Source organism: Paroedura picta, chromosome 12 (assembly GCF_049243985.1).
Source record: "Paroedura picta isolate Pp20150507F chromosome 12, Ppicta_v3.0, whole genome shotgun sequence".
NCBI classification, from domain to species: domain Eukaryota; kingdom Metazoa; phylum Chordata; class Lepidosauria; order Squamata; family Gekkonidae; genus Paroedura; species Paroedura picta.
The window spans coordinates 29632594-29652122 of record NC_135380.1 but is presented as its reverse complement, the minus strand read 5'-3'; the positions used below and the strand labels follow the sequence as shown (position 1 = coordinate 29652122).

The window sequence follows — 19529 nt, the reverse complement described above, 5'->3', positions numbered from 1 at the left end:
TCACAGGCTTCTCAAAGCAGATGGTTTTACTTCAACTAGCTTTTCGCAAACTCAAGATGGATAGAATTAGAATAGTACAGGGGTAGAAAATCTGTGGCTCTCCAGCTGTCCGTGGACTGCAATTCCCATGAGCAGGTGGGGGCTCACGGTAATCGTAGTCCAAAGTCTGGAGAACCACAGTGTAGCCAACCCTGGCACAATATCTCCCTCCCGGAGCTTCTCTAAGATCAGTTTAATTGTGATTAATTTCACCAAGGGATGTGCAAGACTAGGTCCATTACTCTCAGTACTGCAGATTATGCTATTTCAAGGTATTGACAAGAGAGCCTGAATCCCTTTGCTGACAATTAAGAGCCAGCAATTGCATTAGCCCCGATTCCCCCCTCCCACACCCAAAAAGAGACATTAAAGAAAGCCAATACCTGTGAAGCTGAAGATCCAATTCCAGATGCTATCAAGGCAAAGCTTGTGTCATCTTCTCCAATGTCTGGGAAATGCACACAAAGCAAAACTGAGCGCCTGAGTAATTTTTGGACAGTTTTATTCTTGCTGCCACAAACATACAGCAAAGTAAGTGTCACTGCCTCAGGAGGACACATCACGAATGCTCATTTCCTTAGCAAAGGGCTTTTTGAGTGGCTTAGCCCCAGAACACTGCCTCGACGACTCCAGGTAAAGCGTGGTTAGAGGCCGGTTCATTCAAGAAGCAAGGCCTTCCTTTGCCAGTTTCACCCAGTCGTGGATGAGGCTTGCTTCCCGAAGACGAGCCTCTCTGGCCGAGGGCGGGTCAGCTGGGTTGGACGCCCTGTAGGGAAACCAAACAACGTTCAATGCTTTTGGCCAGGGGTAGTCAAACTGCGGCCCTCCAGATGTCTATGGACTACCATTCCCAGAAGCCCCTGCCAGCATTCGCTGGCAGGGGCTTCTGGGAATTGTAGTCCATGGACATCTGGAGGGCCGCAGTTTGACTACCCCTGCTTTTGGCTAAGAAAATGGTTCCATCTGGGGGAACCTCAGGTTTTAGGCTTAGGATCCTGCTGCTCTGGAATGTTTGTTCTCGAAGGATTTGGATTGAAAACCCAGCATTTTTAAATGGTAAAGGGCTTACAATAGCTAGGAAAAACAAGACCTCCTTCAGCTGTCCATGAACAACCACCAAGGGTCTGCAAGTGTGAGGCCAGCTAAGGAAATGGCACAAACATTTTTGCTTGCTTGCTCGTTCATTCATTCATTCCCCACCGCTCCCCGAAGGCTCGCAGTGGGTCACAGTCATCTGAATAAAAGCCCCAAATCCCCTTAAAACAGACATAAAAATATATATTAAAACCCTTAATAGTCTTGTATTCTGGGAGGAGGGTAAAAAAGTGATGCCTATAATTTCTGCACTAAAAATTCCCAATTTTGGCTAGTAGCATAAATGAACGATTCAAAACATTTAAATGGGGGATTTAAACCATTCCTTCCTGCAAAATTTGAATCCAATGGCACCTTTAAGACCCACAAAGATTTATTCAAGGCATGCCTGCCCACGAAAGCTCATGCCTTGAATAAATCTTTGTGGGTCTTAAAGGTACTACTGGACTCATTTTTTTTTTTTTGCACTACTTCAGACCAACCCGGCTGCCCACTTGAACCTCGTTGTCGCACTCATCAGTCCTTTCACTCATTGATATAAATGCCATGGCAGTGATGCAAAATCACTCAGGAAGTCTTTACAGTCCTTCTACCTGCTTGGACAACACCTACCGGAGGTCCAGGTGATGAGCACCTCCCTTAACGGTGATGGCGACCAGCGAGGCACTCAGGTTCTTTCTAATCTGAAACGATATCCAGAAGCCAAGACTGTTTGGAGACTGCCTAGCAACTCAAGAAGGAAGCCTTCAATGGGAAACGGTTTGGTGTGCAGACAAGGGAAAGGGGGAAGTCTCCTCCTGAGATACTTACACCGCCACCTGCCCAGGGATCCAAGTCTCCATTAGAAAAGATGATGTTGCTTGCAGCAGCCAGATCTGGGGAAACAGGAGAAGGCGTTAGAGGAAAGGGCCACACAAGCCCTGAGAGGATCCATTTTGTTGCATGAGCAACACTACAGAAGCCAAAATGCAACCTTTCCCTTTGAGCTTCCTCACTCTGCTTTACTGAAAGGACTTCAACGCTTACAAGTTTCCAAACAAGCTACCAGCATCTGTCAAGCCAGTGGGCACATTGCCCCTCGGCCAGATAGACTGTGGCAACACTTTGGCAGGAATGTGCTGTGGATGTGAATTAGTGCAAAGCGGATTTTGATGGGAAAGAGAAGTCTGGGCAACACACTGTCTTTGCCGCTGCAGGCTTCAAGGAATCTGTGCAAGCGTGCCTCATCATGGGCAAAAGAACAAAGCATTTCCCTGACAGGAGGACTACAGAAGTAGACCTCACCATTCATGGAGGATCTGTTCTCGGGATCACACCGAATGGCAAAATTGGTGAATAGCAGGAGGCAGTGTCAATAGCAAAGCAAACATTCCTTGTAAATTCAGTAAGTGTGATGACACAGGCTGTGTCACGTGATTGGACTGAAGGTGTTTTTTAAATAATAAAACGGGGGCTTGCCAACCTGTGAACCGCAAGAATCTGCAGCAATCCCCCCACTCCCAGCAGCCACGGTGAAAGCATTCAGAGCAGAGGCTGGAGGACTGCAGGCCGGTGTCCCTGCCCTGCCCAGGGGATTGATTGCCTTGTGCCACTTCACCCATCTCTCCTTTGTCTCTGGGTTAGCAACACAGCAGCAAATGGTCCCACTCAGGAGGGCAGGTTTGCCCCAGAGGCTAGCGGTGGCTGATCCCTGTCCAAAGAAAGAACTGCTGCTCACCACTGCCCCAAAAATGGGTCTGTAGCCACAATGGTCGGGGGTGCACGCCCCACTTGCTGACGCAGTACTGCTCTCTGGCAGCATCAGTGAAGGGAATCTCTGGGAACATGTCAGTCGCGTTGTTGCTGTTGAAGGTCAAGTTGATCTCTGTGCAGGCCTAGGAGATAGAGCAGTGTCTAAGCAACCGTGGGTGGGTGGCTTGGGGGGGGGGGGATTACAGCAAGTTTTCATCCTGCAAGATCCTCAGTATGCTTGCATAAGAGAGCGGGAAGCACTAGTGGTTTGTTGCCCATCATAGGTTTTGCGTTCCCTCCACCTCCCAGGACTGACCACCATCTTCAAGAAAAAACAATTTGATGCAAACATCCTAACTTTAGTCATTTAGACCAGTGGTCCCCAACCTTTTTATCTCCGGGGACCGGTGAATGTTTGACAATTTTACTGAGGCCCGGGGGGGGGGGGGTAGTCTTTTGCCGAGGGACGTTGCTGCCGCTGCCTGAGCCCCTGCTCCGCTAGCTTTCCCGCCGGCACCCCTGACTTCCCACTGCCCACTGTGGGGCGCTGCCAGCAGCAGCTGTGCAGTGCCACTCTGAGGGGAAGCCCCAGTCATGGCGGCCACTGGAGAGCACCAAAGGTGAGCCGGTGGCAGAGTGGCAGGGCAGCCCCCAAGGCAGCAGCCGGAGAGGAGGACGAGGAGGAGCCGCAGCCTGGTACCGACTGATCCACGAACCGCTACCGGTCCCCGGATGGGGGGTTGGGAACCACTGATTTAGACTGGCACCAGTGTTGGATTCAGCTGGAGTCACAAGCCAGTGTTTCGGATCAAATGTTAAGATCACTACTACTTTGTGTTTCCTTATTATCAAAGGAGGGGGTCCTTCCCCAAGGAACTTCCCCTCGTGCCCCAAACGCACCTGATAGTCCCACGCTTTGGAGTCTGAGCCGGTGCCGCAGCCGGTTGGATCTGCACATTTCTGGTACAGCTTGTATATGTCAAAACAGGGTGCCTGCCCCGTTGAGTTGTAGAATACGCCTGCGGAACACAGGACTGTGGTCAGGTGGAGGAGGTCGGGGTTAAACAAAAGACATGAAAATCACCAAAACAAAACACGGAAGGGTGGGCTTAGGTACTTCTTTGTCAGCTAAAGCAAGTTTGGATCCAGTTGAGAACATTTGTATGATCTAGCGAGCAGCTCTTGGGTTACCCTGCGGAAAGAAGAGGGCAAGAAGGACACTTTTTAGAAGTGCTGTGTGTGTGCATGCTTTAGAACAGTCACCTGGGGTTTTGAAGACCCACCCTAACCACTAAGGAAGATATAGAAAAAAGCAAACGTGAAGATCAGAGGACTGAGGCATTTGGGGTTTTTCAGTTCAGAACAAAGACAACGAAGGGAGAGATAAGATACATCAGAGAGGCTTACAAAACTAAGCAGTACGGAGAATATGGAGAACGTCATTTCTCAGGCTCTCCCCTATGCTAAAACTCGAGATCACGCCCAGCAAACATGAGTAGGCAGAATTTTCCAGCCCTGGCTGTGGTAGTGGCTGGTGGCTTACATGGCTTTGCAGAGGGTTCAGCAAATGTGACTAATGGAATTCGTCTTAGCCTTGGCAGCTCAAAGGAAAGAGTCAACTTCCAAACCCAAGGATACGACTCTCTCCACACGTCCTGCTTATCAGCTTCCCAAAGAGGTCCAGGGGGAGAAATGCTGGACTGGATGAAGCTTTGGAACTGATCAGCCGGGTCACTTTACATGCAGCCTTGATATGGATGCTGCAGAAGTGACAGAAAGCAGAATTCCACAGGCTTCCTGCTCCTTGCTCCTCAGCATTACAACCCAAGTCACTTCCTCCACCTTGGACGATGTTGGGTAATGTGAAAAGCAGCAGGCAAGTCTGGGCTTGTACCTGGCCACTTCAGGCATGACTGCAGAAGGAAAACAGACAGGGCACCTCTTGTGCTCATGAACGGAACCGAGGGAGGGAGGGAGGGAGGGGAGAGTGCTCCCTGGGAAATGACACATCAGCTGACCTGCTCTCATAGCAGCCCAGGGAGAAAACATTGCAAGCAAAATGCAAGCCCAGCCCATAGCACAGCTAACCGGACGGCTGGTCCCACTACCTGCAGTCAGAGAAGTCGGTGTGACTTTCCAAGTCTTAGAGATGCACCTCTAGATTGAGTGAGCCTCTGTGTAAGAGGACAGTCCAGGGGCTGTGGGACAGAGGAGCTGTTCCTTGCAGATCAGGACTTCTGGAACGATGCTGCACAGCAATGGAGTCTGGGCGGAGGGCCAGTGTCTTTGTTCAGACACTTACCTGGCCAAGCTCCTGGAGGGAATGGGGAACCTGCGCTCCCAGAACACCCTGTGTGATGTCACGTTGGAGGCGGAGGGAACCTCTTTCCCTGCCCACAAAGTTATTCTGGCTTCTGTCAGCAGCTACTGCAAAATGCACTTTCTCGGGGATGCCACCAGCCAAGACGCCAACATCAAACTGGCCTCCGTCACTGCACGGGGCCTCCGTAACCTTCTGGATTTCATTTACTCCAACAAGCTTGAGCTGACCCTCCAGAACGTCGAGGAGACCTTCAGGGCTGCAGAAGTGCTGCTGGTCCGGGAGGTGATCCTGCTCTGCTTTCGGTTTTTGGAGGAAGGCTTGAATCAGCACACCTGCCTAGAGATCCTCAACATTGCCAAAAGGCACGGCCTGGAAGGGCTGAAGCAGAACGCCAGGCGCTGCGTGGGCCAGCACTGCGGTCAGATCCTGACAGATCCGCTGCAGCTGAACAAGCTCGATGGGGATACACTACGGGAGATCTTGGAAGGAGAAGACACAGAAGGCCTCACTGAACTGGAACTCTTCTGTGCAGCTGCGTGCTGGATACGCCATAACAGCATGTGCTTGAGAGATGCAGCCTCCATAATAAGGCACATACGACTTCCCCTTATCCCTTTGCCCAACCTGCAGAAAGTCATCATGGAAACACCCCTCCTGAAGACTGACCCTACATGCCGCCGCTACCTGCAGGAAGCCCTGGACTATCACTCCCAGCCATACGCTCAGCCCGCCCTCCAGACTGAGCGGACAAAGGTCCGTGGGAGCACAGATACGCTCCTCGTCCTCGGAGGCAGGACGGCAGACAATGCAGTCTGCGGAGAAGTATGGGCAGCCGATCAGGGCTGTCACTCGTGGGGAAAGATAGGGGACCTCGGTAGTCCCGTCTACAACCACTGCGTTGCAGTGATCCAAAACTTCGTCTTCGTCATGGGGGGACAAAGCAAGTTTGACCCTACAGGGCAACATCCGTCGAACGAGGTAAGTGCAGAGCTTCATCGCAAAGGAATTCTGCACCTGCTCCTTTCTGTGCTGCTTAGCCTGAAGGCACACAGGTGACAACTTCATCCCCTAGGCAGCCTCAGCATTCATGCTTCTGGGCAAAAGTTAGATTCCTCCTAGAGCAGGTACTCCGCGCTGCCGTTTCCCATCCTGGCCTGCGGGCAAGTTGTGTAAAGAGCCGTCAGTCACCATCCCACACTGTTTCTTTCTTTCTTTCGGAAAGCTTTTTAAAGACAGTGCTTAGGAAAACTCTCTATTCACAGCCACCCACTCATCAGTCCCCTGTTCCATTTTAACACCCCTGCTCTTCTAATTTTATGCTCCTTTGGGATCTTTTCGTATTCCACAGCTGCTTCCCAGTCTGACAAACTAAACAGTCCCCTTGCTGTATGCTTTCAGTTCGTGCAGGAGTGCAAATGTGTTTGCTCAGACATGCAGCATTATTAAGGGATGGGAAGAGGCCACCCAAATGGGAAATATGCATGTGTGAATTTGGGATACACCCAAAGTAGCAGCCCTTGCATGTCAAGATGTTGAAGCAAAACGACCCATCCTGCAACAGGACCCCACTGTAACCCAGAGGCTCAAGCGACCAGGAAGCTGCATCTGGCTTTTAATTCCGGGTTTCTAAGGCAAAGGCTCCCACTCCACAAAGTGGGTCTCCCTGTAGGAAGGAAAGACGACGTCTAAGGCCAAAGCAGCTCTCCCTTCTGTGTGCTGCTTGGGCCAAGATGCGTAGCACCACTTTACCTCCCCACCTGACACATAAGCAAGCTGCACGAATCTCATGATCCCCACCTTTTCTTATGTGTCCAGAGCAGCCTACTGTTGTCCCCAGCCACCAATTCCTTTGGTCTGCCTGAAGATCCCCTTCTGCTGCTTTCTACCTGGTGAGAGGCTACTGCAGCTTTCCTGTTGCTGAAGCACAGTGGGGACAGGCCTTCCTGCAATTACAGTTTCTGCCCCAGGCCCCCAGCAGATTATTGTTATAAGGATAGAATGTTATATTAGGGGGAGTTAACGGGTTCTATACATTCCCAGCTTGCCTGCTTTCTTTACATCTCTAGGCCCTTCTACTGTGGATGGCCTTTTCTTTTATATCTTGAGCAACAGAAGGTGTTATAGACTTGCTTTTTAAAACAGAAAAAACCCTGTGCATACAAAGAAACCATTACACATACTGTGATAGTGATAATATTCTAGTGCTGCTTAAAAAAAAATAAAGCTCTTCCCAAAATAGCCCAGGGAAAGACCATGGCTGCTGTGCGGACAGGGAAAATGGCTGCCGCATGTATGGGGAAACCCAGATTTTCCCAACTGCACAAAAGCCATTTAGAAGAGTTGGTTCTTATATGCTGCTTTTGTCTTCCCAAAGGGGCTTACATTTGCCTTCTCTTTCCTCTCCCCACAACAGACACCCTGTGGGGTGGGTGAGGCTGAGAGAGCCTTGATATTACTGCTTGGTCAGAACAGCTTTATCAGGGTTGTGGGGAGCCCAAGGTCATCCAGCTGGTTGCATATGGGGGAGTGCAGAATCGAACCTGGCATGCCAGTCCGCACTCCTAACCACTACACCAAACTGGCTCTCCTAGGCTTTACTGCAATGCTCCCCAGAATTTAACAGTAAAGCTGGTTTGGGAAAGGCCTGAGAAAAGCGAGAGAAGCCCTGAGAGGTATACCAACGCACCACAAGCCCAGGATCCGGGGCAGAGGAGAAGAATGGAAAGCACCTCTGTCTCACATGCCTACTGGAATGCAAGACGGTCAATGAGTTGCATCACCTTGGAGACGTTTACATATGCCCAAGCACTTTGTTTCTTCCTTCCTCCTTCTGATAGCCTTATGTCAAACAATGGTCTAGACCAGGAGTAGTCAAACTACGGCCCACCAGATGTCCATGGACTACAATTCCCACGAGCCCCTGCCAGCGTTCATGGACATCTGGAGGGCTGCAGTTTGACTACCCCTGGTCTAGAACCTCAAGTCTACATCCATAAGAATATTTCATTCAGCTCTCGGGCTGCTGCCTAAAAAACATGCTGTTGCTGAGTGCGGCAGTCTTCTCTCCCTAATTTTAGCGGGGCAGGCAGGGCCTGAAAACATAATAACCAACAGAAGAAACAGAGTGGTATACAGTTGAACTCAAAGCAGGCCTTTCAGACCCACACAGAATAGCTGTAATGGAGCGGTCTCTACACAAAGCTCTTGGGTTTCACAGAGATTGTCAGCAACAGAATGTGCTATCTTAAAAAATGACTTGAGTGGAAGTTTTTGACTCTCTGCCAAATCACTACAGTGCTGTTCCCCAAACTGTCCCTGCCAGTTTGTAGCTCAGACTTAGGTGGAAAGTTGTGTTAGTCTGAACAGAAGATGCACCCAGGAGCAAGTTTCAGACCAACAAAGTTTTATTCAAGGGGTGAGCTTTTGTGTGCAGGCACATGAAAGCTCACCCCTTGAATAAAACTTTGTTGGTCTGAAAGGTGCCCCTGGATGCACCTTTTGTTTGGCTTGTAGCTCAGATTGGAATGAGCTCAGTACTGGAAGCTGCAGAGCGACTCACAAAAGCACAACATGGGAAAATAGCAGTCATTTCTTTAAGGAGACTCCTTTGCTTCCAACCCAGCTAATGTTCAGCTGCTCTATGCGATCCGATCCTCAAAAAGCACCCTTCTTCTGGTCCCAGGTGTTCAGGTTTGACCCCCGCCATAATTCGTGGCTCCAAGTGGCAAGCATGCTGGATCGACGGACTCGCTTCCACGCAGACGTGCTGAATGACCGTCTTGTGGCCGTGGGGGGAGGAGCGTTGCTGGGGACCCTCACCAATGCAGCGGAGGAGTACTGGCCTGCCGAGAACGAGTGGCGGCCCATCACGCCCTTCCCAATGCCTGTAGCTGACCACGTGGGAGCAGCCCACAAGGGGATCCTTTACATTTCAGGTGAGAGGTGATGGTGGCACCTGCTTGGACAAGGAATTGTATACGGCACTGGTCAGACCACACCTGGAGTACTGTGTGCAGTTCTGGAGGCCTCACTTCAAGAAGGACATGGATAAAATTGAAAGGGTACAGAGGAGAGCAACGAGGATGATCTGGGGCCAAGGGACCAAGCCCTATGAAGATAGGTTGAGGGACTTGGGAATGTTCAGCCTGGAGAAAAGGAGGTTGAGAGGGGACATGGGAGCCCTCTTTAAGTATTTGAAAGGTTGTCATTTGGAGGAGGGCAGGATGCTGTTCCCATTGGCTGCAGAGGAAAGGACACGCAGTAATGGGTTTAAACTACAAGTACAATGATATAGGCTAGATATCAGGAAACATTTTTTTACAGTCACAGTAGTTCAGCAGTGGAATAGGCTGCCTAAGGAGGTGGTGAGCTGCCCCTCACTGGCAGTCTTCAAACAAAGGTTGGACACACACTTTTCTTGGATGCTTTAGCATGCTTTGGGCTGATCCTGTGTTGAGCAGGGGGTTGGACTAGATGGCCTGTGAGGCCCCTTCCAACTCTATGATTCTATCATTCTAATTATGTTGGTCTCGGCAGTCAGGTCTCATGAAAAGGCTAGGGACAGGCAATTCCAGAAGGGGAAGAGCTCAGCTGTCAGAAAGTAGCCTTCCTTCCCTTCTAGGAGAATACTTTCACCCAGCCAACAGATCTTGAGAGCTCTCAGCCTAACTACAGAGCACGTGTTTTATATGGACACTCCAGTCCCGATCATCACAGGACATGAAAAGTTTCCCACGAATGCAGGTGGATTCACCTGCACTGAAGCAGCTTTGGAACAGTCATTGTCCCCCTTTCCCACTAGGTGGCTTCTCCGCTGGCAAAACCTCCCGTGACACATACAGCTACCTTTCCCGCCTGCGTCGCTGGATTAGAAACCGGCCGATGACATTTGCCCGGTGTGACCATGGAATGGCAACAGTTGGAAACAGGATCTTTTGTATCGGAGGAAGGACACTGAACAATGTAGGTGGATGCAAAGGGCTGAAATGTGACAGTCTCCATTCTTGACAGTCGTGAATCAGGGTTGTGCACTTCAGCTTCCAAAGTGGCCGTTCCAGGCCAATGCAACCAGCAACACAGCACCGATGGCAGTGCTCAACCCGGTGCCTGCACACTGGCGCCACCCCTCCATCTCCACAGTGTTGGCTGCTTTGGCCTGGAATGGCTGCCGAAGTGCACTACCCTAGTCATGATCTTGGTTCTATGCTGTCATAACACTTGTTTTTGTAAGACACAGGGCACCTGTTTTCAGTGTAATTTCAATAATTTTAATGGCTGTAAAGTAGGGGTATACACTTGACTAATCCAAACAGACAAAAACACTTACGAAAAATACCTTACTATTATTTGGGGGGTATTAATTCAGCTGTGTGTGTGCGGGTTTGTGTGTTTTGGCTATCCAAAATGGCTTGAACTATTTCCAGATATAGTTGAGATTTTTGGAACTGACAGAGAGTGCATTTGAAGGGCTCTCAGTCCCTTTAAATGCCTTCAGAGTTCATTCAGGTTTCTTTAGAAACTTGGCCCCCAGTTGACTACAGGTCAGGGTATTTTGGTGCTTGAGATCACTGAAACACCAAAATGGCACTAACTAGCATGGGCTAATTAGGATAGACTCACATTCCTGAACAAGCGCCTTGCTACAAAGCTATCAAGGCTAAGGCAGTATGTCCAGAGGGGGCATACTGTGAACCCTAAAAGGGTCAAATTTTGTGTCAAGCTGAGTCACCGTTTGGAGCAACTAGAAGCTTGCTCTTTGTGGGCTAGAGATGGCCTGAGCCTTTTCCTCCTCCCTCCTTTCTTTCTGCACCACAGAGCCTGACACACATTCAATGGCCTTTTTGGTCCTTTGCAGGAGGAGGACTGGATCCCCATCAACGAGGCTGAGTCCTACTGCCCAGTCACTGATCAATGGACCCTGCTCAACCTCTCACCCTTTGACCGCTGCCAGTTTGGCCTGGCTGTGAATCAGTCTCAACTCTACATCACAGGTGGGGGATCCCTGCGGCACAGAAATAAAGACGACGGCGTCTTTGTCTGCAGCCCCAGCAGAAAAGTGTGGGAGAAGGCCTGTTCCTTGCCCCAGGCCCTGGTGGATCACGCCTGCTGCTTTGTCCGGCTGTCTCATTGGCCCGAGGGCAAGCAGCAGCAGAAGGCAGCAGAGCCCGCAGTCGCCAGCCAGAAGAAATCCACTCTCAGCCTTTTCATCACCAACAAGTATATCCCATAAGGAGGAAGGCATTTAAGGGAAAAGCCAGCAGGAAGTTCTCCTCTGGCAATGAGCAACAGCAACATTCAACCCTCTCTTGGGGAACATTCAGCATCCACATAGGCTTTGGAAAGGACGTCTGACTGAAACTCACCTATAAGAGCTGCCAAGCCTCTGAGCCGGTCCTGGTTTGCCAGAATCAGTTCACAGCCAACCTGGTTTGACACAGACGGACACCATGTTAGGTTTTATCTTGCCCCTCCTTTATGGAGGGCAGCGCATATAGGCTGCCCTCTACACAACTCTTTATTCTAACACAGCTTTTTCAATAGCAAGGTACATGATCAATGAGACTGTGTCAAGGAACTCTGAACTCTGATGTGGCAGCATCAACGAATGTCAAAGTCAAGGAGGTCGGCACTTGGCATACAGGTGTGGATGGGACTTTCATTCATCTATTACATGGGTATCCAATATGTCATGAAATGGAGCATTATGAAAAATTACTGACACAAGAGAAATGGCAAGGAAAGCCTCAGATCTACTTTAATATAAGTAGCTCTGAGGCTTTATTCATTGTGTCAGTAATTTTTCACAATGTTCAGTTTCATGACATATTTGATAACCATGTAACAGATGGATAGCAAAGGTCACCAATGAGCTCTTGTGCCCAAGAGGAGATGTTCCTGAGCCTGAGGTTCCACTGTCCTAGTATGACATTCCAACCAGTACACTAAACCAGCTTTCAAGCAGCTCAGCTGATATCAACAGACAGCTCTACTGCCTTAGCGTCAACAAAGCATCTCCAAGACCTGAAGGAAAACTGGGGCAAAGAGACTGCAGACAAGATGGAAGAGTAGTAAAAAAACCACATCAAAATAGTTATACCTGGAGCCAACAAAGAACAGTATTGATGTAACATTTTAGGGTTTCATCCCAGCAGAAAGTTCCAAGTGATGTTGTAATTCCCCATAGTGTAGTACACCCTAGAGGGAAAAGCCAATTCTTACATTACCAGCAACAAAATTACTTCTATCCCTCACCCTCTGCTTTTACGTTATCTGGTCCAGAAGGGAGATACTTCACTGCCGGTAAAGTGAATTAGTCCTGTTTGGAAGGGGAGCTGCAAGTGTGCTCCATCTTTCCCAAGGCTCCCTAGGAAGATGGACCAGCTGTTAAGCCCAGGTTTGCTCACCTGCGGGAATTGTGCATTGCCTTCAGCACAGGAAAGCAGTGTTTACGCAAGCAGAAAGTGTGCCTTTTTCTTTGCATGTAAAACAAAGAAATGACGAATGTAAATACATGTTAGCTAATCCTGTGTTGTTGTGGGATGCTAACTTTGGTGGACTTACAAAGCTGGTTAAGTCTGCTTAACAAGGAGGTGCAGCCATAGTAATACTTGGAAAACTGCATTCAGAAGCAAGCCAAGTAAGTCTGAGCCGTACCTTCCAGAGGTGCTCACCTTAACGGGGTTTGCTGGCAGGTGGCCCATGAAGTCAGTTTTGTAAGGGTAGTCCATCATAGCCATCATGGTGAAGGCATTCCGAGCAAATTCAAACAGCTGATAGACATCTTCCTTGGAAGAAAGCTTCTCACATAACGACATCTTACTGCTGATGCTATCATATGCTGTAGGCAACAGGGAAAAGAGGCCTTTGGGTTATGTCACGTGGGAAGTGTGGAAAACTGACGCAGCACTCAGATGTCTAAGGTTTCTGCTTTCACTTAACAGCAAAATCAAGTTTCTAATTACATGGCTGTAGTGTAGAGAGCTATTTAGACCTATTTAAGGAAACATTCACCCAGATCTGGAGAGCCCAGGCTAGCCTGGTCTTGTCAGATCTCAAAAGCTAAGGTAGTGTTCGGATGGGATACCTGCAAGGAGTACCGGGGTCATGATGCAGAAGCAGGCAATGGCAAACCTCGTCTCTAGGGCCATCAATCGCGTGGGACTGGGGTGACTAAATCTGAGGGGCCCCAAGTCAGCTGAAGGGCTCCTGAAGCCAGATTTATGCTGCATCCAGCCACATTTGGTGGCAGAGAAGTCTGAGCATAGTAAAAAGCACTCTGTGATCAGCTAGATTTCCCTTTCGCCAAGGCTGAAGTAAACATGTCTAACAGATCATGATATACTCATCAACCAGGCCAGCACGGTCATGGCTGCTACAGTAACTGCCAGCTCCTGCTACATTCCCATTCCCATACATACTCCCTGTACATAACCAAACCATTCTTTGCCAAATTAAACAGGAGAGTTTTACATTTCTGCAAGAGTAAAACATGCAAACCAGCTGAGCAACTCTGCTTATGGAGAAGGCAAATTTGAGGAAATGTTAACTGATGTGAGCCCCAATTGCGGAAACAGCTTGCCCAGTCTGGGAAGGAGCTGTTTGCACTTTGAAAAAACATCTTTCTACATTGTTTGAAAGTCAATGAGATGATGATTCTGTCCAGCAGGGCTTCCTTATGAAGATATCCACATGCACTCAGGGGAAACAAGTTCCCCAAACTTCTCTGAAAATTGCACTTTGCATGCTCCAGGAGTTCAAAGTACTGAAAGATTCTCAAGAAACCTCTCCCCGCGTAACAGGTTAGCTTCTTTTACCTCCAGCTAGATAGCAGTCTTTGATTTGCCAGAATGCTTCTTGCACAGCCTTGACACAATATGGACTGCAGTTCTGAAAATCCTATCAGAATGAAAGAGACAGTGGAAAGTTCGATGTTAGCAGTTTAGTTTGGAACTGCCACTACTTATTCCATTGGCTTTTACAGAGAAATTAGACAGCATCATTAGCAACTTATCACATTCCAGTGATTTCTCAGTATTCCATTTTGTTTTTAGACCTGATAAGTGCTGATTTGATGGAGAACTTAAAATGAAACGACAGCGGTAGGTTGTCCTGTCTGTCTGATCACAACCGTAGGCTGTTCAAGGCTACCCTCCCCTTGAATTGTGCTTCCTTCTTTCTACATCCAGCTCTGCCTCGCCCTGGCAATATAACCGCCTGTAAATTATCAGGTTCAGAAGGGTGGGGTGCAAGGCTTTAGTACTCATTTTCAATTGGCAGGTCACAAAATTACCTCCTTTTCAGTTATGAATACTGTTTGGTAATTAAGTTATTACAATCATAAATGTTTTTTTTTAAAGTACACAGAGTTACTTACGCTGACCACACCATGAAAAATATTGCTTACAGCCTTACTTAGGTGAAGAGGAAGGAGTAATTTAACAACTGATTCATGAGTGCAGCAACAAGACAGGAAGCCATCTGGCAGGCTGAAAACGGATGGACAAAAGGAAAACGGGGAGGGGCACAGATGGAATGTTTCCTGACTTATTAGTAGGGACATGTTTTCGTGGAAAATATAATGCTATATTAAGTGTGATGCTTCTGTTTCGATGCTACTTTTGGCTGGCTGCAGAATAGTATCCTTGTTTGGATAGTCTCCCCATCTCTGACTCAGCAGAATGACGCAAGGCAGGTGTGTCAAAAGAGCTGGAGGCTTTTTTTCACTCTTTCTTGCACATTCATGCAAACTGATTCCTAGTAGAGATAAGGATGGCAAGGTATTGCTAATGCAACGAAGTTCAACCTAATCAATTTACCGCTGTGACATCCTTGAAGAACTGGTTGGAGTCCCCAAGCCCAGCTACAGACAGCACGGGGGCACTGGCAGCAAGCGCCCCTGCCACGACGTGAGGGTATTTCATCCTCAGGTATGCACTGAGCATCCCTCCGTAACTGCAGGAATGGGAGAGAAAAGCTGCATGGTCAAGACTACAGCATGGCTACCTTCTCCGGGATGGCTCTGAGCCCAAGGATCCCCAAAGGGAAGCAAAATATCATGACAGATGGAAAAAATCAAACTAAGTGGACAATGCAGGGGTAGTCTCAATGGGGAGTATCCTGATGCAAATAGCATAACCGGTCCAGCCCTTCCTGACATAATTTCAGAAGCTGAGTCAAACTGTATTGCTCAAAGTCTATGACCATTATTATACAACAGGTTGTCAGCCCTAAGGGATGCCTTCCCCAGATGAATGGGCATCAGCAAAAGTGGAGAAGACAAAGGAGGGAGCACTCACCTGCCTCCAAAAGCAATGACAGGAGAGTCCCTTGCTCCACGCTGCTTCTTCAGCTCCATAATGAGCACTGCGTAGTCAGCAAGGGCTTGCTCCATGCTCAACAGACCGATATTTTCCTGCTGTAGAGAGGCTGCCCCAAATGGAAGTGACTTCCCATAATATCTCTGAAAGATGGTGACAAAGGCTGGTGAAAAGTGGCAATAAACACGCTAGCCTTTAGAGGGCCACAGTCTGAAGCAGCTCTACCTCTGAGATGCTACCTTCATTAAGACTTATCTGATGCCATGTTCTCTCCGCCAGGTTGACAGCTGTTGATCTCATTGACACCGAGGACCCAGTTAACCAAACAACAGCAGCTTTTGGCTCAGATGGTTACGTGGGCACATTTCCCTGCTCCTCCCCGCAAAATGTTGGGAAGACACTCACATGCTCTGCGAAGACCACCAAGGCATTCTGCTGCTCTGCCAGCTCCAGGATGAAGCCGCTATTCTGAGCAAAGTCCCAGATGTCTCCTTCATTCCCCGTGTAGAAGAAGATGGGGCCCACTCCCTTTCTCCAGAACTTATCTACATGAGAGCATCAAGAGAAATACAACAGAGGGAATGGTGAGGCTTCTCAAGACTCTGCTGACAATGCTCCTGGGCTGTGGCAGCTGCCTTACCATGCATAATCATGACCATGGTTTTTGGCAATAATGTCTGACTCAGCTTCTAGAGAAGGTTTTACCGGCATGCTTCACTAGTTGAATTCCTGCTTGTTAGGAAAAATCATCCAGGAACCAAACAGCAATTCACATTGTACAAGGAGAAGGGTAAGTCAGTGGTCCCCCAACCTTTCTGAGGTTGGGGACCGGCAGGGCATTGGGGCGCGGCCCGCGGCCCACGCCCCCGCATCGGCCGCACCCGCGGCCGCGCCCCCGCATCGGGCCGCACCCGCAAGCCGCACCCGTGCATCGAGCCGCGCCCGCGAGCCGCGCCCCCGCATCGAGCCGCGCCCCCGCATCGAGCCGCGCCCCCGCATCGGGCCGCGCCCACGAGCCGCGCCCACATATTGGGCCATGGGCGCGGCCCGGCCCCGATTCCTTCTCCCCGCCCTCCCGCAGTAAGAAGCTTCCCGGGCCGCAAGCTTGCAGCCTGGGAAGTTTTTTACTGCGGGGGGGGGGGGGGGCGGGGAGAGGGAGCCGCGGCCCGGCGCCGGGCCGCGGCCCGCAGGTTGGGGACCACTGGGGTAAGTAACCTCTATGTGCTTAAGAAGAAGAAGAAGAAGAGTTGGTTCTTATATGCCGCTTTTCCCTACCCGAAGGAGGCTCAAAGCGGCTTACAGTCGCCTTCCCTTCCTCTCCCCACAACAGACACCCTGTGAGGTGGGTGAGGCTGAGAGAGCCCTGAGATTCCTGCTCGGTCAGAACAGTTTTATCAGTGCCGTGGCGAGCCCAAGGTCACCCAGCCGGCTGCATGTGGGGGAGTGCAGAATCGAACTGGGCATGCCAGATTAGAAATCCGCACTCCTAACCACTACACCAAACTGGCTCTCTGAGCTTTTAAATTGGCCCTGAAAACAATCATATTTGAATATATAAAGCTGCTTTATACCAAGTCAGACCATCAGTCCCTCTCACTCAGAATTGTCTTACTGTGGGACCTTGAGTGGGGAAAAATCATAGTATCTGCTTTATGAATGTCTTTGATTGGAGAATGACCTGGGGACCATCAGCATACAAAGCAGATGCTCTCCCCAAGGTCTCTCAGACAACCCCCTTCCTTTCATTGGTGTTTCAGGACCAATTTGATGTACTGGGCAGAGAAAAGTACTGTCCAGAAAAGTGGAAGGGGACGTGCTTGCTGAATTGCATGTATTATGCAGTTCTTTTTATTCCCAAGTCACGTGTCCATGCAATGAAACGTAGCCAGCACACCTCCCTCCTACAGCCACAGTACATACCTGTGATGAGGTATCTCTGTGCAAAGGTTTTGTTGCCATATGATTCAAAATTGAAGTGATCCAGCCACTGCTTGAAATATTTCTCTTCAAAGTCAGGCTGCGGTGTCCTGTAAACTACAGTGAAGCACTGATGTTAAGAGTTTGATTTCAAACAACGAACAGTTAACTCATGCACATGCAAAGAGGGAAGCACATGCTAGATCAGTGGTTCTCTATCTCAACCTGGGGGTCGGGACCCTTTGGGGGTCGAACGACCCTTTCACAGGGGTTGCTGCAGGGCAAGCAGCTTGGCTGGGGAGCACCATCCACACAACAGCCTTGTGGGGTAGATTGAGATAGAGCGTTCGTCTGTCTGGAGCAGTGGAAGAGAGCGAGATTGGCATGGTGGGACAGGAGACAGAACTAAACTGAGACACCCTGGAAAAAAAACAATTTATACACAATCATGAGCAATGGATCTTCATGCCATTGGTCAGTTTTGGTTTAATTTCTGAGAAAGAACTCTTGCATAATTTTATGGGGTCACCACAACATGAGGAACTGTATTAAAGGGTCATGGCATTAGGAAGGTTGAGAACTACTGAGTTAGATCTTCCTAGGAATTGGCAGGGACCAGAAAAGAGGGGCAGCTGGAAGGCTCACTGTACAGAACTGAAAGTGAGCCGGCTTCATCTGTGCTCTAGAAATTGGAGGGTGGGGGAGGCGAGGCAGCCTTGAAAATTGAGGAACTTGAGAAGGACTAAGCACTGAACCACAGCTCGCCCCATCCAGTAATTTGCTGTGTTCCAAATGGCAACCAATGGAATAACTGTAGCAACAAAGAGCCCACAATAAAGTGTCCTTGCTAATCTTGCCTAGATTTGCATCTGTTTCACCCAGCGTCACATTAATTGCATATAGCCAAGCCATATTACACACCCGGCTTGTAACGACCTATTCATTTTTAATTGATTAAAGAGTACGAACATCAAAAACCAACTGCTATGACAAATATCATTTTATGTATAGTCAAGGATAGGGAGGCCCAATTAGGGCCACCCATGAAACGTGTATTATAGGGCATGCATCAAAGCCAGAGTTCATCCACACATATGGATGTTAATCCAGCCCTTCTTTCAAGCAGCTCAGGGCAGGTATCCGAAGACACGCCCTACCCAGTTTTTCCCTGGAAAAAAAACCCCAGCTTCCTGCAGAAAGACTGAGGGGCCCAAGGCCAGGTAGGGACGCTGAAGGCTGACTTTTCTGCAGCTGGGTCTCCCCCGCAAGCCCCCCGTTGCACCAGGCTGTCCTCCAGGCCCCCAGAGGCAGGGCTCAGCCGGGGACCCTGAGATGCAAACTCGGGCAGAGCGCCCCTGAACACGTGCAGAGCGGCTGTGCCACCCCCGCTCTCACCTGCCCGCGCCTTCCCAGCCAGGCTCAGCGCCAGCAACAGAGCAGCCCAGGCTGCAAGCCGCGTCTCCATCGCCACCGGCACACCTCTTCGAGGGACTCCTATTCGGGGCACCGGTCATGTGCGCCGGCTCGGTCGAAGAATCACATGCGCCCCAGCTGACGGAGACGTCATCACGCCATTCCGCCCGAGGGCGGGGCTGCTGCGGTCGCCATAGTGACCCGGGCGCGGGCTCTTGGGAATTGTAGTCCTGGGACATCTGGGGAGCCACAGTTGGGCCAGCCCTGCTCTAAAGCTGGAGGGTGCTGGAGCGCGGCTCTTGAAGCACGCCTTGTGCCCCGCGCAAATACCAGAGGCTGCCCTAGTTCAGTGGGGGGAGAAGGTCCAGCATGGGGCGCCAAGCTGCTGCAGGGATGGATGCTGTTTTGGAATGATGTCATTGTCATCATAAATGTGTGTGTGTGTGTGTTTTTGAAGACGCCCAGTTGCTTACGCTACCCACAAAATGAGAAGTCGTGCTCACAGGCTTCCTTCCTTCCTCAGGTGAAGAGGAACTGGAAATTAACAATTGGACACTGTATCGGGGGAAGTGTGTGTGCACACCAAAGCTCGGTGCCTTGAATAAAACCTTGTTGGTCAAAAATAAAACCTTGTTGGTCTGGACACTGGACCAGAAATTGTGTTTTATTTTATATATATTTATATAGTCATACAG

General features: G+C 49.6%; 3 protein-coding genes across 4 annotated transcripts in view; 2 read left to right on the top strand and 1 right to left on the bottom strand.

Annotated features, from left to right (window-relative positions):
* Positions 1-524: 524 nt before the first annotated feature.
* DPP7 (dipeptidyl peptidase 7) lies at positions 525-18991 on the bottom strand. The gene is made up of 13 exons (XM_077305686.1): positions 18817-18991; positions 17425-17538; positions 15910-16049; positions 15484-15647; positions 15004-15139; positions 14002-14083; positions 12859-13025; positions 11551-11611; positions 3766-3884; positions 2852-3008; positions 1945-2009; positions 1747-1817; positions 525-805 (listed from the first exon to the last, which is right to left on the bottom strand). Exons 1-13 carry the CDS (start codon positions 18884-18886, stop codon positions 700-702), a joined length of 1452 nt encoding a protein of 483 aa, XP_077161801.1. The 5' UTR covers positions 18887-18991; the 3' UTR covers positions 525-699.
* Positions 4927-12599, top strand: LOC143821560 (kelch-like protein 13). Its single transcript, XM_077305678.1, has 4 exons — positions 4927-6166; positions 8871-9123; positions 9990-10150; positions 11043-12599. Exons 1-4 carry the CDS (start codon positions 5111-5113, stop codon positions 11415-11417), a joined length of 1845 nt encoding a protein of 614 aa, XP_077161793.1. The 5' UTR covers positions 4927-5110; the 3' UTR covers positions 11418-12599.
* Positions 16154-19529, top strand: part of LOC143821561 (dual specificity testis-specific protein kinase 2-like) — a 35042-nt gene continuing 31666 nt past the window's right edge. For both annotated transcript variants that reach the window (XM_077305682.1, XM_077305680.1), the window contains exon 1: positions 16154-16294. The gene's annotated coding sequence lies outside the window, so the exon portion shown is untranslated. The remainder of the gene's footprint in view (positions 16295-19529) is intronic.

Coding starts and splice junctions, on each gene's coding strand:
- LOC143821560 (XM_077305678.1), top strand. CDS start 5,111: ATGCTGCACAGCAATGGAGTCTGGGCGGAGGGCCAGTGTCTTTGTTCA. Junction 9,124..9,989: donor GGGGATCCTTTACATTTCAG/GTGAGAGGTGAT, acceptor CTTTCCCACTAG/GTGGCTTCTCCGCTGGCAAA. Junction 10,151..11,042: donor GAGGAAGGACACTGAACAAT/GTAGGTGGATGC, acceptor GGTCCTTTGCAG/GAGGAGGACTGGATCCCCAT.
- DPP7 (XM_077305686.1), bottom strand. CDS start 18,886: ATGGAGACGCGGCTTGCAGCCTGGGCTGCTCTGTTGCTGGCGCTGAGC. Junction 16,050..17,424: donor ACAGAGATACCTCATCACAG/GTATGTACTGTG, acceptor GCTCTCATGTAG/ATAAGTTCTGGAGAAAGGGA. Junction 806..1,746: donor GCTCATCACCTGGACCTCCG/GTAGGTGTTGTC, acceptor GTTTCCCTACAG/GGCGTCCAACCCAGCTGACC.